At 39.5% G+C, this 19,278-nt stretch overlaps 1 protein-coding gene across 4 annotated transcripts in view; it reads left to right on the forward strand.

Moving 5' to 3' along the window:
- Positions 1 to 205: 205 nt before the first annotated feature.
- Positions 206 to 19,278, forward strand: part of LOC138757924 (E3 ubiquitin-protein ligase RNF38) — a 130,426-nt gene continuing 111,353 nt past the window's right edge. The window contains exon 1 of one of the 4 annotated variants that reach the window (XM_069926080.1): positions 206 to 438. In XM_069926080.1, coding sequence (XP_069782181.1) covers positions 381 to 438 — 58 coding nt within the window. In that variant the 5' untranslated portion in view covers positions 206 to 380. Of the gene's footprint in view, positions 439 to 493; positions 1,991 to 19,278 lie in introns of those variants that run through there. The other 3 variants (XM_069926069.1, XM_069926088.1, XM_069926075.1) reach the window with 3 other exon arrangements.

The raw sequence follows: 19,278 nt of genomic DNA on the forward strand, positions 1-19,278 counted from the left end.
AGTCCTCTGTTCTGGAGAGTCCCACAACCCCCAGCTTTTGCCAATGTTAGTAAATAACAGGCAGCTGCCTTGTTCACTCCTCCTCCTTCAGTGCCGCTCAGCCCAGCGCAATCGACAACAAATCGTCGATCGCACCCTTTAAATCGACGGTGACCAAAAAAAGACAGCAAAGGGAATCAGACATCATCGCAATGATTTCAGTGCCGAACAACTCCATGAACTAGAAAACAACTCCGCAGCAAATAACGTGGTTATGCGATCAATGCCGCCGCTGCCCTCATTTCCTGCTGCCGCTGAAGATCCAGTTTGATGGATTGAGTCTGGAGCTGAAATCCTTTTGATCTTTGCATTTATTCTGAGTATGGCACCTCTCCTGCTGGATGTGCGGCCAGGTTCGTGCAGGTGGACAGGAACTCAAAGGGTTTGCTGCACGCACATGTAAACCTGTTTACCTTCATTCCAACCAACTATATTCATCATTCGAGACAAAACACTCAAAAGACATCGCCATCAACTAGGTTTAGGACGTTTGCTGAGTCGAGCTTCTATTTAGGTTTAAATTCTAACTTCGATTCGGATTGGCTTAACATAGAAATGGAATAGGTCCAGCAACTGGATTGTATTGGGCGAGGGAAGTCGTTGAGTCAGGATAGAGTCTGGGAATGTAATTTGGATGAGTGTCAGGGGTTGACGTGGATTTGTATTGAAGTGGGGTCAATACTGTTTTGGGGCTTGAATTTGTTTCGAGCGTGAATTGAAGTTGGAAACGTCTTTTGAATGAAGTTGATTCGGATTTGGGGTGACAGGCTGTGGGGGTCTTGCTGTGTTGCGGGCGGAAAGCTGAAAGTCAGTGACTCGCAATCATTAATTCATTCCTCTCCTCCCTTTCCTCTGGCGAGGAACGCAACCCATGAGAGCGGGTTGAGTCAGCAGCACATGAGGCCGCTGTAAATAACCCGGCCCCCGGCACAAGGCGCACACACTGGGAGAGAAGTCCGGGGGCCACGGACGGGAAGGAGGAGGTGGCGCAAAAAAAGAAATCCCACCACCCCCAAATTAAAAAAAAATAACAGGAAGGAGGAAAATAACAGATTACAGAAACTTGTGGCGTCTGATCGCAGCCTTCGAGCCGACGATAGACGGAAAACGAAGCGAAACGACCGAGTAAGGCGGACAGAGACTGGACCTTGGCCAAGCCCTGAGCCGGGCCAGGCCCACACCGAGCTACGGACCAGCCGCGGGGCCTCGGTCGGCGCAGAGCCGCCAGTAAGAGCTCTCGGCCTGCCCCTGCCGCCCTCCGGTTATTGTTCCTGTCGCCGCCGTTTGATACAAAGTCCCGCAACTTTGGCATCGTCGCGAATACCAGCTCCCACCGACTGCAACCTCCTCGCGTCTTCCGCCTTTCACTGCCTCCCGGTTCCTCTCCTGCCCGCTGCCCTGCCCCTTCCAGGCCCTCGCCGACTCTCCACCGATCGGCTTCCCTTCCCCAACGCGGCCCGCTCTCGCCTCCCCTCCCCTGGGGCCTGCGCCTCTTCCCTCCGCCTTTGCCCACGGCACCAGATGCCGATCGCCTCGCCTTCTCACTCGGCTCAGGAGCCCTGTCTCTATCCCCGGCTGCGGGTCGGGCCGTCTCCGCCCAAAGAGAGCGGCGATCGAAGCCACGATCAAGGAGCATCCGCCGAACAATCACGGCCCCCGAGTAACCCTGAAGCGGGCGGGGGCCCGGGCTCCGAGATGCTGGCGCGGCAGGAGCTGTGGGACCGCGGCGCGGGCAGATTCCCCACGGCTGCTCCGCACCCCTTGCTGGAAGCTCCCCGGACGCGGTCTCGATCCAGGTCGGAACTCGGTGGCAGCGGCACAAACTCGCCTTTCTGCAGCCAGCCGAGGGCAAGCGGCGTTCAGCCGCAGGCCGTCTGCCAGGGCCACGGCGACAACCCTGCCTTGAGACGTGGAGCCACGGGCATAGCGGCAGGAGCGGCAAGGCCAGCAGGTAAAGGACAACCGGATCCAGTCGGGTGTTGGTCACTTTTGTGCGATTGTGCAGCCTGCAAAGCAGAGCGGCTCGAAGAAGCTTTGCTCCAGGGAGGGGAGGGGGGGGGGGCAATAACGAGATAAAAATGATGTGCCACTCTTTTTTTTTGTTCATGACCCATGAAATGGGTATTGTATTTTGAATGGTCATGGGAAGCCGGTGGACAGGAATGAGTGTTCTCGTTGTTGTATGGAGTCGGTGCCTCATTGGCAGAGCTTGCTGCATCTTAACTGAAGCCTTCGACACTCTGTGGACAAGGAGGGGGGTGAACAGTGTTAAAACAAATCAGTAAATAGATATAAGAATAATAATCAGCCAATTCATTTTGGAACGACTGCATGAACTTTGCTACATTTGAAGCCATTGCTCCACCCCGGTGTGACAAGGAAGAACAGAGCATTTAAAAATAACGTGTTTTAATTTTATCACCGACGTCAAGAATCCGACTTTTTCTGTACGTCCTAACTCGACATTCTGGGAAACGATCGCTGCTATTTGAATAGTTTTGTGGATAGGGCGAGCGGTTTCCACCTTCATCTCAGTGGTGCTTATGAACTGAGGAAACTTGTGACATTTTTTTCCTTCTTCGCACATAAGGTGCATCATGTTGCTTCACCAAAAGCCATTCACAGCTTGCATCTGTCATGCCATGTCGACAGAGAACAGTGGCATGAGATATGTGGTGTGCCTTGCATTGACTAGTAAGAACTAGTTGTCCTGAAAGAAATAAATGGCCTTCATAAGTCAACGCATTGGATTAAAAAAAAATTGAAATATCCATCATTTATAACAACTGAAAACCAGGAAATTAGTGTTTAACAGTTGTGGGCATAACATGAAATATTATTGAAATTTGCAAATTTTAAAATATACCTAGAATAAGCAAACCTTAATTTTAAACCTGCAGTACCGTTCTCAGGCCAATTATATAATTCCTTTATCACCAGATGGGTTCTTCATTTTCAAATTTTCAATACTTACACATACATGTTGCTAAAATTTACAAGTGATGGCGTAGTAACTTCCTAGTGGAGTCACTTATTTTGTGCACTGCTTTACTTCTGAATGAAGAAGAATATCTCTAAACCCTGAGTTGGTGCATATTTACCCTGAGAATCCAAGCAAAAGTTGCCTGCTTGAACTGTTTCACGTCCAATTTTACAAGTGCAACCTGATGAAAGAAAGTGTTCTCTGATCCTCGGTGCAAAAACACAACCAGACAAGCGATACATATGCAGTACCTATCTAAAAATAAATAAATATTGTTGAGTAGATAGTAGAGTCTTGGAGGGCTAGTATGAGCAGATCATTCAGCAATTCAACAGTCTCACTGCCAGAGGAAAGAAGCTGATTCCCAGCCTGGTGGTTCTGGCTCTGATACTCCAGTATCTCTTTCCCAACGGGAGTAGCTGAAAGATGTGTGTGGGGTTTCCAGGGGTTCTCAACAATTTTGCACACTCTCATTGGACAACAATCCCAGTAGATCATGTCATTGAGGGGAGGGAGATCCCAGTGATCCTCTGCTCCTCTTATGGTCCTGTAGATTGACCTCTCCAATCCATTTCTCTGCAGCAACTGTACAACACAGTGATGCAGCCTGGTAGGAAGCTCTCAGTAGAGCTCCTGTAGAAAGTTGACATGATGGTGGCCATTAACTTTGCTCGCCTCAGTCTTCTCTGGAAGTGCAGTCACCGTTGCGTCTTCCTGACAAGTGAAGAGATGTTGTGGGTCCAGGATAGGTCACAAGTTAAGTAGGCTCCAAGGAGCTTGGTCCACTCCACTGCCAAGTCATGAATAGGTAGTGGAGGGTAGTTGTTCCTAGTCCTCCTGAAGTCCACAATCATCTTCTGTGTCTTGTCTGTATTGAAACTCAGGTAGTTATTCTCACATCATATCATAAGATTTTCCACCTCTTTGGAGTGTGACTCATCATTGTGGTTGATGAGACCAACTACTGTCATATGATCTGCAAATGTGATGATTCTGTTAGAGCTGGATCTAATCATGCAGTTGTGGATCATGAACAGGAGTGGGCTGAGCACACAGCCCTGAGGTGCACCAGTGCTTAGCGTGATGGCACTTGATATTCTGCCGCTGACCTAGACAGACTGTGGTCTTTCTGTTAGTCCAGAATCCAGGTACGGAGTGGGATATTGAGTCCCAGAGAATGGCTTGGGAGAATAGTATGGTAGTGATGCCGACAGATACCAGGAAGATTTTAAAGTGGAATCTGAGACAATATAGCTAATGGAGATGGTGGATGAATGGAACTGATGGAGACTTCAACATCTTAGTTCAGGGCCAGCTGATGTTTTGAGAGCATTGGAATAGTAGAACACACAAAGAGTTTCTGGCGTACACAGCATCCATGGGTAGAAATGGCCAATCAACATTTTGTACTTGAACCGTTTATCAAGACTAGGATTTTTTAAAAAGTAAAAATATATATATGAAGGGTGAAAGAAGCTGGGGAGGTGCCCAGAAGGAAGCCATGGTGCAGTCGGACAAAGCATTTGGAGTACTGGGTACAGTTTTGATTGCCACATTATAGATTTCAGATTTCTTGTCAGAGTACATACATGACATCACATACAACTCTGAGATTCCTTTTTCCTGCATGTGCGGCAGAACTACCACTAATTAATTGGTAGTGCAAAAATAAACAGCTCACGGCATGAACGTATAAACAATCAAAAAAACTATAAACAGGTAACAAATGCAACAAACTGCAATACAGAGAGAGCAAAGAAAATCAATAAAGTGCACAAGAGTCCTTAAATTAGTCTCTGATTGAGTTTGTTGTTGAGGAGTCTGATGGTGGAGGGGTAGCAGCTGTTCCTGAACCTGGTTGTGTGAGTCCTGTAGCATCTATACCTCTTTCCTGATGGCAGAGAGAAAGAAGAAAGAGAACAGAGTGTGTGCTGGGTGGTGTGGGTCTTTGATGATTGCTGCTGCCCTCTGACAGCAGCATTCCCTGTAGATGTATTCAGTAGTGGGGAGGGTTTTGCCTGTGATATCCTGGGCTGTGTCCACTACCTTCTGGAGGTCTTTATGCTTAGGTGTGTTTGTGTTCCCATACCAGACTGTGATGCAGCCGGTTAGCACACTTTTCACCACACATCTGTAGAAATTTGCCAGGTTTTCTGATGTCATACCAATCCTCTCCACAATCCTGAGGAAGTAGAGATATTATCGTGCTTTTCTCATGATGCCATTGGTGTGTCAGGTCCAGGAAAGATCCTCCAGATAGTGACTCTCAAGAACCTAAAAATTTGCTCACCCTCTCCACCTCTGATTTCCCCCAATTATCTCTGGATTATATACCTTTCGCTTTCATTTCCTGAAGTCAACAATCAGCTCCTTAGTTTTGGTGACATTGAGTGCAAGGTAGTTATTGGTGCACCGTTCAGTCAAGTTTTCAATCTCCATTCTGTATGCTGACTCATTCCCCATCCTTTATACAATGCACTACTGTGGTATTGTCAGTAAATTTGTAGATAGGTGTTATTGTTGTTCCAAGTCACACAGTCATAGGTGTAAAGTGAGTAGAGCAGGCAGCATAAGAACACAGCCCTGTGGTGCTCCGGTACTGATGGAGATTGTGGAGGAGATGTTCTTACCAATCTTCACTGATTGTGGTCTGGAGGTGAGGAAATCCATGATCCAATTACACAGTGGGATGTTAACTCCCAAGTCTGCTGATCAGTTTTGAGGGGATGATGGTGTTAAATGCTGAACTTTAGTCAATAAAGAGCATCCTGATGTATGCATCTATTGAACGACGTGGATAGGATTCGTTGAATTTATTACCTAGAGTAGAGGAGTCCAGAGCTAGAGGGAGCAGCTAAGAGGATAAATTTAAAAGGAGGTCTGAAGAGTTCGTTTTTCACACAGTGGATGTTTGTTATCTGGAATGAATTGGTAGAGGAGGTGCAGTTGAATATAATTACAACATTTGAAAGGCATTTGGACAGGTACTTGGATAGTAAAGTTATAGAGGGACATGGGCCTAATGCAGGGAAATTGGATTAGTGTAGAATAGTATGGACCACGCAGGCCAAGACACTGCATTTCTGTGCAGTACGATTCACTTTTGCCAAGTGGCAACATGTAGATGAAGAAGATGTGGTCAAGGGACTGTAAAGGATGTCCTATATGGAAGTATCCTGGCTGAGATTGGAACGGAAAGAATAGGAACAAGTGAGGACTTTCCCATTGAGGTGGACAATGATACCTTAATTGCCACAGAATTTAAAAAAAAATGGTTGGTGATGTGCACTTCAGTCTAATCTGCTAGATATAGTATTTTATTGTAACAATTTCTTTAGGTTAAAAAAATCTGTTAAATTGAGGCTTCTTTGTTCTTCCACAGAGAGGAGAATATATTTTAGTCTGTCTTAAGAATTTTTATGAACTGTGTATATAATTATGACATTTTATTGGCACATTCATAATATACTTTATTTGCCACTGATCGTTTTGCAACACTATTTAAAAAAGCTTCTGTGAGATTCAGTATCCACTTTTGTCTGATTGTCCTACTGTCACATTTCTATTGTTATGGATGTGCACAGTCAAGTAGAATGATAAGGGACAAGAAGACTGTGGGAAGTTGACATTTTACCTGAGAAGTTTGGCAAAAAGACATTAGATTTGGTCAGTTGAAATAAATAGTGCAGAAACATTTTCCATTTATCAACGTTTTTGCCTTGGGGTGTTAAATAATTAGTAGTTCAATAAGACACTGCCTATATTATGTGACTTCAAAAAAAAGTATAATTTCTTTCAGCTTTACTTTGTGTGATGCATGTTGAGTATAAATGTTTATTTAACTGCACAGGAAGCTGGTATGAGCACATCTGGAATAATACATACAATTTAGTTCTCCATATTTAAGAAAAATGTACTTTTATATGTAATGCAGAGAAAATTCACTTGATTGATTCCTGGGAGGAGGGATAAAAAAATTGAGAAATTATCTTCTATAACATGCTGAGACAATGTTTCCACTTCGAAGGGGGATGCTGTGACAATGTTTCCACTTGTGAGGGTATCCAGAATTGGAGTATAATTTCAGAATAAAGAAGTGCCCATATCAGATGGAGAAGAGGAGAAATTTCACCCTTGAAGATCATAAGTGTTTCGATTACCCAAGAGAGCTCGGAGCAGAGTTATAAAATATTGGGAGACTATAGGGAATTCAAGCAGTATGACCAGAGAGCAGGTACGATTGGATCAGTAATGACCTTAATGGAAAAGCAGGGGATAGGGATGTTGTAGTAAAATATCCGAACTGAAAGCAAAAGCATGTAAAAATGTATAATGGCTATAAATGTGCATCCTTGCATGGCATCTGACACAGGAATATGAAGAGTAGACCAGTCAACCCCCTCTACCCTGCTTTTCTATTCATAACATGTAAACTCTATACAGTAGAACCCAAGGTCCAGATAGGGCCCTGGTTACTGAATCTTTAATAGCAACATCACTATGCACTCCATGAATTTTGGAAACAATTTTGCAGATAGGCATTGTTATGTGGTGTTTGTATACTTTCAAAATGTGTGAATTTTTAATAACCCAATTATATACTTAATATGGTATTAGGAATTTTCTGTGCTATATTTCATTTGTATGGGAAATTTTATGGAATTTATGAGGTAGATAATTTGTTCCTTGGAGCCTTGTTTTCTTTTGTGTAAAATGTATTGAATTGCATTTTGGGATCTTTCTGATGCTTCAGTCAAATTCATTGTATTAAAAATGAGCAATCCTGCACAGTTAGTCATACTAATGAAAATAATTATTCACATTGCAGATTCCAGTTATTTATATTAGATTTCAGATTTATTGTAAAGAGTACATACTTGACATCACATACAACCCTGAGATTCATTTTTTTCTGAAGGTGAGGCAGAGTTGCCACTTATTGGTAGTGCAAAATAAATTGTACACAGCATATACATATAAAGAACTGTTAAGCAGATAATGAATGTAAACAAACTGATTGCAATACAGAGAGAATTTTAAAAATCAGTAAAATGCAAAAGTAAGAGTCCTTAAATGAGTCCCTGATTGAGTTTGTTGTTGAGGAGTCTGATGGTGGAGGGGTAGCAGGTGTTCCAGGTCCTGGTGGTGTGAGTCTTGTGGCACCTATACTGCTTGGTAGCAACAAGAACCAAGAGTGTGCTGGGTGGTGTGGATCCTTGATGATTGCTGCTGCTGCTCTCTGACAACAGAGCTCCCAGCAGATGTTGTCGATAGTAAGGAGGGTTTTGCCTATGATGTCCTGGGCTGAGTCCACTACCTTTTGGAGAGCTTTACGCTCAGAGTCATTGGTGCCCCAATGCAAGACTGTGATGTAGCCAGTCAGCACACTTTCCATCACACATCTGTAGAAAGTTGTCAGGGTTTCTGGTGTCGTACCAAACCTCTGCAAACTCCTGAGGAAGTAGAGGTGCTGTGTTTAACAGTTAACATTTAATACTTAACATTTCCAATTTTTTTCCACCAGATCACATGGTTCCTGATTTCCTATATTGTGATGGTGATTTATTTAAATATACTTCATCAATTGTAATATCTCATAGAATTATTTACAACATAATGTCGTGTAAATTTAAGTTGTGTTTCTTGTTTTCCGTATTTGAACCAGCTTTATGTATTTGTTTTGTGATATCTAAAATCTGGAACATTTCTAGAAGAAGAGAGTATTGAAGCACTTATGAGGACAAACATGATTTTGTTATTTAACCAAGTCCTCTAAAAGAAAATCTAATTTGGTGATAGAGAATTATAAATTTGTTCAGCAACAATACAATAAATAACAAAAAAGAGTTGGAGATAAATGTATCATTTATTGTAGCACCAAGCCACATTGCCACAAGATTCTGCGCCAAGATTTTTTTTTTCTCATTTAGCTGATTTCAGTCCAGGTTGTGATAAATGTGTCAGTTTACCTTTGGTGTTCCTGGAAGGGATAGGAAAATGAACTACCTTGGCCTGTGACCAATAACTGCATCTTTTATTTCTGTAAGATATTGTAAGGCTCTCTGCACAAAATGAAATATGCTGGAAATGGTGAACAAAATAGTCAGTGAACCAGGATTTCAGAACCATAATGATGAACAGAGGTAGAACGGTGCAAGAAATGTGAGATAGAATTCCAGAATAAGGTCTAATTAGCTAAGAGCTGAAAATGAGAATGTGTGATGGCGGAGATTGAATTGATATGGATTGTGGGTTTTTTGTCACAAAGGGATTTTAATATGCAGATAGAAATTAAAAAGTGGAAGAATTGATGGACTGCGAGTTAATGATAACGTGAAATTTCATGTGCATGAAGATCAGGTGAAGAATAGATCTTGTTTAAGAGGTATTTTCAAAGCACTTTCAATGTAATCTTGCAACATTCACCACCTTGGGAAACATTTACTATGAATAAGGAGTTGGAGAGTTGCTGGGACTGAAACTTACACTGGCAGCAGTTTGGATTGAAGAAGAAAGAAAATTACTACAAAAAGATTTTTTTTCAACTAACTTTCAGAATAGAGGCTATGCAGTAGAATGCCAGAAGCAATTTTCTGAGTGAAATGTTTCGACAGTGTACTTGCCTGTTTCTACAATGTACTTGCATTAGCAGTTTGCATATTTCTGCACAGTTGGATTTCTCTTAGAATTGTGCAGTACAGAAATGGGCCCTTTTCGGCAGCTTGCCCATCCCAATGCTACTGCCTCTTGATAGGCATATCTCCCCCCAAGCCATTCATACCTCTCTGCACCTGTACAAATGCCTTTTAAATGTACTTGCTTCTGCCACCATCTACGGCAGCTGTCCCAGATAACCACCATCTTCTGGGGCTATGTGAAGTTGTATGAAAACTTCATTTGTGGACTACAAGATTCTGACATCTCAAAAGTTTTCTTTTTTAAACTGTACCACATGTAACTTTTCCATTGTTCAATGTGCTTTGCTTTTCTTCAGATCCTACAATTGCTCAAAAACTGAAATGGAATACTCAGCTAGTAGCTGTCAAAGCTGGAAACCCTCCTACCCAAGATAAAATACTGGCCCATTTGTTGGAAATTGCTTTTCTAAATGAAATGCAAGGAAAACTCTTCCTTTCATAGATATTTTGACTCTGGTCCCTGACCTTCTAGGTTTGAAACCTATTATCATAATGTCTATTCTTTTGGCATATCATGTGTTCACTGTCCTCTCCAGTATATGTTGCAAGATTACATTGAAAGTGCTTTGAAAATACCTCTTAAACAAGATCTATTCTTCACCTGATCTTCATGCACATGAAATTTCACGTTATCATTAACTCGCAGTCCATCAATTCTTCCACTTTTTAATTTCTATCTGCATATTAAAATCCCTTTGTGACAAAAAACCCACAATCCATATCATAAATCCTTTATTTACAGATATTTACAATGTTACCTGCCTATTTAGTATGTTGACATGGCACAGTCATTCAGCCATGTTCAAACTTGGTGCATCTTTCATATGAGTAGTTCACGTCAAATTAAATGAAAATGTCTTGCCCCCAATATTCTAGTCAAACTGAAGTTGGGAGGGGAGATGAGGCCAAATATTGGAGGAAGATAATGACATTTGAGGAATCAGAGTTTTGTGCTACTTGTGGTGTTATGAAATATGAATCAAATTATCAGGTACTGAAACTTAAGTTTTCACATTCTTTTTGTGATCCTTGGGATGTTTACTCATAACATTGTAAGATGGTAAGTTTCCGCAGCTTGTAATTGACCCATTGTGGTAAATGAGCTTCTTGTGTGTGGTTCTTGTGTACTATTTTTTATTCATTTACTGAATGTGGACATATTCTTTAAAAAAATTTTTTTTTTTTTTTGCTTTTCCTGAAGTGAATTTTGGAGGGTTGTGATGGACTCTCTTGAACTACTGTGGAAATTTAACTCTGTGCTAGAGAGTCCCACAACTAAGGCCAGTAACTTGGAAAGGAACTTGGAGGTGACAGGATTCTAGTGAATCTGCTGTTCTTTGTCTTAGGGGTAGAGATTATGGGTGAGGGAGGAGTTACTGAAGAAACACGAGCAAATCATTGTTGTCTTTCTTGTATTTGGTATTCACTGCAGGAATGGTGTGCTGGTACTGAGAGTCTGCTTTGAGATTTGGAGATGAATCATTCCATCATACTCCTGACTGGTGCTTTGTAGAAGGTGGAAAATTATTTCCAATGATTGGGGGAAACAGGTACAAAAGTTTAAAGTTCATGGAATCCAAAGAAAGTTGCCTAAGTGGAATCAAAATTGGCCGGGTAATAGGAGGGCGGTGGTGGAGGGATGTTATGATTGGAAACCACAGGGATTGGTACTAGGATCCTTGCATTGACAATTAACAATTTGGATGTGAATGTTAACAATATGACTGATAAGTTCACTGATGACCAGAAAACTGGTAATCTGTCTTGCAGAATATGTTGATGAGTTGGTAAAATGGGCAGAGCATTGACAAATGGAATTTAATCCCAATACATGTGAGAGGAAGCATTTAGCGGACTAATTAAACATAAATGGGAGTGTTAAAAGGATCAGAGGAATCTTGGTGTACAGGTACACTTTTCCTCAAAAATGATAACATAGGTAGATCAGATAGTTTTGAAGACAAAACAGGATATTTGATTTCATTAACTGGGCAGGGCGATGATGGTATAACTTCATAAAATATTGTTTGGAACACTGTGCACTTGTAGTCACAACACAAACATGTGAACATGAAGCATTAAAAGGGGAGCTGAACGGATTCATTAGGGTGTTGTCTGAGATAGAGCATTTCAGTTATGAGGGTAGGTAGACTGGATAGGTTGGTTTTCCTTGGGATGAGGGAGGATGATTCTGATTAAAGAATACAGGTTGTACCTCTCTTATCCGGTGCTCTTTGGTCGGCATATTTGAATCTGCTGTCATTAGTAAAAACTCCCTACAGATAGCGGGGGCCTCTAGCCCCAGTCCCGATTGCTGGTGCTGTAAAGGCGTTGCAATAACCGCTATGCTAATCATGCCACCCCATAGTATTATTTCCTTTTTTATGCTTTGTTCTTTCTTTGATGTGTTTACATAGGGGGTTCCCTTAGGGGTCAATTTCTGTGATGGCCAGGTCCCAATGTTGCCGGATTTAAGAGGTACAACCTGCAGAAGTCAAGCTTATTGTCATCTGATTGTATAAGTAAGTACAAACCAATGAAACATTGTTCTCTGGTCCTCGGTGCCAAACATGCAGACACACAACCAGGCATAACACACATACAGACAAACAATACATATGCAGGGCAAGTATTTAATCTATATAAATAAATATTGTTTTGTACATCTTAGAGTCTTGGATGGTTAGTGTGAGCAGTTCCTTTGATTGTTCTGGAGAAGAAGATAAAATTACAAGGAAGCCGTTTTCACCTGGAGAAGTGAATACACAACTCTTGGGGGTGGAGAGGGAAGAGATTCTTCAGGTTTAAGTATCTAGATGAACACTTGAATTATCAGGGCTCAAAGGCTACAGGCAGGTACTGGTCATTAGAATTGCAATAGATGGGTATTTGATGGTTGAAAGGCCTGTTCTTATTGTGTAACCTTATATGTAACCTGCATTTGCAATTTTTGTGTTCATATGCCTTGTTTTTATTAATGAGGATGGGAAGATGATTAGTGGTCAAGCAAGTTTTTGTACCACAGTGTCATCTCCTGCATTTCAATCAACAGTTCCAAACTCTACATTTTGTTATAGGTCCCTAACCTTTTATCTGGAATTCTGAAAATCGGCAACCTCCAAAATCCAGCACTTTTTTTTTAGTATTTAACATCTGCTCTATGAACATGGCAAAGAGAGCAGCAGAGTCCCCTATGGGTAGCAGTGAGATGCAGAAAAGGAAGCATCTTTCATTATCGATTGTGCAGAAGGTGGAGTTATTGCGGAAGCTTGCTAGTGGTGTGTCTGTGCATCGTCGAACGGAAGATTATGGTGTGGGGTCGTCCACCCTATATGATTTGAAGAAAGAACAGCTGTTGAAGTCTTACAGTGAGAGTGATGATGACAGAATGATGAATAAAAGGAAAACTTGGCACAGGGCACAAAATGTAGATATTGACCGAGTGCTTGAGTGGGTGCCACTGACTGGTCTGCTTGTAATGAAACAAGCTCAAAACTGAACCTTGTGGGTGAGTGTAAATATTCACATGGTTGGCTACAAAAATTTAAGAAGTGTCATGGTATAAAATATCTCCAAATCTGTGGCGAAAAAGCTTCTGCAGATTTGTTGATGCATGGAGAAATGTAACTGAAGCAACATTAAAACATGTTTGGCATAGACTTTGGCCATCTACAATGTTTAATGAAAATGAGCCTACAGGTGAAGACTTTGAAGGTTCTTGTGTCAGTAACGAGAGGAGGATGATCGCTAACCTCATTGCCTAGGCCAAAAGTGTTGCGGCAGAAAATGTAAACACGTTAGAGACAGCTGACATCAAAGAAGTGCTGAATATTGACAATGAGGCACCCGTTGTGCATTCCTTGAGTGATGGGTAAATTGCTGAAATGATGTTGCATACCATTGCATATAAGCATGACAAAGACATTGTGCGCATAGGTGAAAAATTGCCCATGGATGTTACAGTTAAAATGTGCCATCAGTTAATTGATGGGATAAAGCGATGTTCATTTATCAGTAATCATGAGATTATGGCTGTTTACTCAGTTAAAGAGAGACTGCTTAGATAGAAACCTTTTAATTAAACAGACGACACTGGAAGAAATCTTTAAAGAGTTCATTCTGATGCGATGATTGAGCTATAATGTGTGTTTACTGCATTTGCACTGTTTGAGATGTCTGCAACGTCAGAGCCAATTTTATTTTGAAGTTTTACTTTAAAATTTAAAAAAAAACATGCTGGTGATATTATGGTCTTTATTTAAATTCATTTAACACCTTGCACTCCGTTTTGTGCAATTTTTGAAGTATCGCATTTGCTTAAAGGGACCACCGTTTTAAAATGATTCTGAACAACGGCAGGTGTCTGGTCCCGACGATTCTGGATGAAAGGTTAGGCACCTGTCATCTTTTTTTCAATTAAAAGGAAAATGTTTTCAGGGTGGGATTATGTCATGTACTTTTCATGTCAGAAGCAAACTACTGGAGGAGCCCAGTGAGTTGGGCAGCAACTGTAGAGGGAAAGGAATGGACGACTTTTCATGCCAAGTCCACTGTCTGATCTGCTGACCTCTTCCAATAGTTTTTTTCTTCAAATTAGAGAACAATCTAAGTGCTGTTACTCTTCAATCATAAAAACAGAAAATGCTAGAAAAAAACTCAGCAAATCGGCTAACATCTGTCTGAAGAGAAACCGATAACTCTGATAAGGACTTGTAAATCTGAAATAATACTGTTTCTCTCAGCCTGATCTACTGAGTTTTTTTTTCATAATTTTCTGTTTATATTTCAGATTTGCAGCATCTGCATTTAATTTTTAAAAATTTAGTCTTGTTCTGTGTTTTCCCTGTAATCTCGCAAAACCTTAATTTCAATTGACCATCTCATACCTTTTTGTAATTAACTATTCACTATCCTTTTGGGCAAGATATTTCATTTCATAGTTTGCAGTTGGGCCAACTAAAACATTCTGTAAATGCTCCTTACTCCAAGATAAGTAGTTGTAAGAATGTTGCTGCAGCAATTGGAACAACTTTTCTTTTGATGAATTGTAGTTGAACCAACAATGAAAGTACAAAACCTATCTTCACTTATGGAAATTTTAGAGCAGGTTGTTGGCCAACAGGCCTGTTGAGCCTGCTCCACCATTTAAGAAGATCATGCCATGGAATTGGCTCCATTTGCCTGTCTGTTCCCTGAATTCCCCAACCTATCTAACAGTGTTTTAAATACATTTAGTCATGCAGCCTCTGCTGCTTTGTTGGGCAGAGAATTCCACGGATTCACTTCTCTCTCAGAGAAGGAGTTCCTCTTTACCTCTATTTTAAATCTACTCTGCCAAATCTTGAGGCCATGTTCCTTGGTTCCCATTTATCACCTGCCAGTGGAAAGAAACTTCCTGCTTTAATCCTATCTATTCTTTTCAAAATTTTATGTTTCTATAAGATTTTCTCCCCCTCCACCCCCCCCCTCGCCACTCTTTCTAAACTCCAAAGAATATATTTGCAAGGGGGTCGATCTTCCATGCCAACACCCTATTTTCTGGAATCTATCTGGTGACGCTGCTCTGCACTGTCTCCAGAGCCAGTACATCCTTTCTCAAGTAAGGAGACCAAAATCACCTCTCTCTCTGCACAACAGCATACAACAGTTTTTTTTTACCATTTAAATAGTGGTTGCCTTACCATTTTTCCTTCCCAAGTGGATGGCCTCATATTTATTAATATTGTACTCCATCTGGCAGACCTTTGCCCACATACTTAACCTATCTATATCTCTCTGCGGATTCTCTGTACCCTCTAAGCAGTTTGCTTTTCCACTCAATTTATTGTCATTGGCAAACTTGGATTGTGTCACTTGGTCCTCCACAATGTATACAGGTATACACCGTTCTATGAAACTAAAGTATTCCTATGAAATTTCTCATAAGCCAAAATAGTGTAAAGCGAAGACCCATTCACTACTATTGGATGCTATTTTCAGAAAAGCAAATTTTTGTAATTGGTGTATTCGTAAAGCAGGTCATACCTTAGTGTGAAAAGTTGCAGGCCCAACACTTCCCACTGATTGCCAAGAAGAGAAACACTTATTTATCCTAATTCTCTGCTGTATATTCATTAACCAATCCTCTATCCATGCAAATATACTAATCAGATGAATCAGATATTAATCAGATTAAACAAATTGATCTACAATATGCACACATTTAAAAAAACCCTGAATTATATCAAAAGAGTTGAACTTAAGAAGAAATTTGTTTTTCTTTCTGCTTATCCTATTGAACAGCAACATTTGAGGAGTAAAAGTTAATTTTACATACACGGTGAAAAATCTGGTAAGCTTCTGGCTAATCAATTCAAAGGAATTGCTGCTTAGAGACAAATTACTAAGATTCGGATGGAAGATGGTAATATTACTACAGATCATTCTAAAATAAAAGATATATTTATAGAATTCTATTCAAGATTGTATACTTCTGAATCAAATAATGATAATAGCCTTTTTAGACCGCTTAAATATTCCCACACTATCTCAGAATTATCGCTTGAATCTGGATGAGCCTATCTCGCAAGAGGAAATATTTTTAGCTATTTTTTCATTATAGTCAGGTAAATCTCAAGGACTTGATGGGGACCCTGTGGAATCTTTAAAATCTTTTCTAGATTGCTTGTGCCTCAATTAAGTTTGGTGCTTAATGACTCATTTAGTATTTTTTTAATGAAGTTTGTATCTCTCTTATGGAAAAAAGGGGAAAAATCCACTTGAATGTTCTTCCTATAGGCCAATTTCTTTATTAAATGTAGATATGAAGATCTTGGTTAAATTGTTGGCCCATAGGCTGCAGAATATATTACCATTAATTTTTTTGAATGATCAGACTGGCTTCATTAAAATTATTATTCTTATTTTAATATGCCGTTTATTGAACATTTTATATTTACCACCCCCCCCCCCCTGCGCAAACTCATGTTTTTGAATGCATTCTTTCATTAGATGCAGAGAGAGCATTTCATCGATTAGAGTGGGGTTATTTATATGTGATTTTGGAAATATTTAACTTTACACCATGTTTTATTAAATTAGTATATTTATGTCCTAATGCTTCTAATTAACTACCTCACAACAATAAAATCTTTTTAATCTTCAATGGGGTACTCATCAAGGCTGTCCTTCAAGTCCATTACTTTTTGACTTGGTCTTAGAGCCGTTAGCAATTGCCTTTCGTAAGTGTAGAGATTTTTTCAGGGATCTATAGGAAAGGTATTGAACATAAAGTTTCCTTATATGCAGATGATCTTTTTATATCTAACCCAGAGACTTTTTTTTACCATTCATGTTATCTGTTCTATCTTACTTTAGTCAGTTGTCAAGGGATAAGATGAATCTGGATAAAAGTTAACTTTTACTCTTGAATGCTTCTATACCTAGGTATTTTAATTTCCCTTTTAAGATAATGAGTGATCAATTTACTTATCTTGGTATTACAATTACCAAGAACTATAAAACATCTTTTTCAGGAACTTTTTTCTATTTTACTTACACAGGTTAAATTGTCGCTAATGAGATGGTCACCTTTGTCACTTTCTATGATTGGTCACATTAATTCTATTAAAATGAATATCTTACCTAAATTTTTGTATCTTTTCTAATCTATACCAATTTTTATTCCTAAATCCTATTTTTGATTCATTTTATTCACTTTTATCTTGTATGTGACAAGGAAAACACCCCTGCTAAAATAAAGTTCATCTTCAAAAATCAAAAAAGAATGGTAGTTTGACATGTTCTAATTTTAGATTTTATTATTGGGTGGTCAATATAAGTAACTTAATTCTTTTGTTGCAGTTTGTTAATTGAGTGAATGCCCCACATGAGTAGAACTGGAATTAAATTTTACTAAGAATATTTCTTTGTTGGCCATTTTTTGGTCTTCTCTATCTTCTTTACTTAAATTAACTGAACACCAGATCATTAAACACAGTTTCAGAATAGGGGCACAATTTAGAAGGATTTTTGGATTTGAGTTTTTCTTTTATTAGCTCAATTATATCCAATCATCTTTTCCAACCTTCTTTGCAAAATGCCGGTTTTAATGAGCGGCATAAATTGGGTATTAAATGTTATAAAGACTTGTTATTGACAACAGTTTTGTATCCTTTGAACAATTGGTTGTAAAATTTAATTTATCTAAAGGTTTTTTTAGATATTTGGAAATTAGACATTTTGTTCAATCCCAGATTCCTGAGGCAAATATTCTTGATACATTTTTTGAACTACAACGCCCTTATAAAGGCTTAATATCTCTTATTTACAACAAAATGGTGAATTTAAGACAAGCCTTTTTAATTAAAATCAAGAACACCTTGGAGCAAGATTTGAACCTTTTAATGCCCAATGAGGTGTGGAATGCTATTCTTAAACTGATTCACATTACATCTTTTTGTGCACGGCATTGTCTATTACAATTTAATGTGGTTCATAGAGCATATATGTCTAAAGTTAAATTGTCTCATTTTTATCCGGACACAAGTCCTCAATGTTATAAATATGATGCCTCTTTAATTTACATGTTCTGGACCTGCCCCAGCTTAGAAAAATCTTAGAGTTTGAAAAATTTCCTTCCATCGGTTATTTGTAAATTAAAATTGGAACCTAACCCTTTCATAGCTCTTTTTGGAATACTTCGTGACGATGATGTTAGACCAACTTCAATTCAATGTTGCATTTTATCCTTTTCTTTGTTAATGGCCAGATGTGAAATTTCAATTAAATGGAAAGACGATGCTTCACTTATATGTGCACAATGGCTAAGGGATATTATGTCTTGTTTAAATTTGGAAAAGATTAGATATGCTGTTATTGATTCAAATATCAAATTTCAAATGATATGGAACTCGTTTATGGACTACTATCATAACCAAGAGTTGGCGTTGATTTGGAATTTTGGCATGTTGCTTTCTCTCTCCAAGATTATGCCACTTGAATTTTTTTTAAATGTCAACCTTTGACCTTGCTTAGGAGAAGGGGTTTAGAATTTTTTTTTCTTGTTATTGTAACATTAGGTTTGTGCTATTGTACTTCTGAATGTTTATATGTAATCCTAATTGTAACTTTTTTGCTAGTTCTATAGAACATATAATTGCATTGTTCATTTTTTTTCTATTGTACAAAAATTTAAAAAAATTTTTTAAAGAAAACCCATTCAAATCCTTTCGTAGAACCGAACACGGCTTTCTTCGTAAAAGCAATTTTTTGTAATTTGAGTTTTTGTAAAATGGGGTATATCTATATTGTGAAAAGTTGCAGGCCCAACACTCACCATTGATTGCCACAAAGAGAAACACTAATTTATCCCAACTTATTGGTTAACAATCCTTTACCCATGATAGTACACTACCAGCAACTCTAGGCATCCCTGTGTGGAAGTTTTTATGTAGTACCTTATCAAACTGCTTCTGGAAATCTAAATATACCTCATCCATCTGCTTCTCACTACGCTTGTTATATCCTCAAAGAACTCCAGTAAATTAGTTCAACATGACCTGCCCTTGCAGAATCCAT

The sequence above is a fragment of the Narcine bancroftii genome, chromosome 1 (genome assembly GCF_036971445.1).
Source record: "Narcine bancroftii isolate sNarBan1 chromosome 1, sNarBan1.hap1, whole genome shotgun sequence".
Taxonomy (NCBI): domain Eukaryota; kingdom Metazoa; phylum Chordata; class Chondrichthyes; order Torpediniformes; family Narcinidae; genus Narcine; species Narcine bancroftii.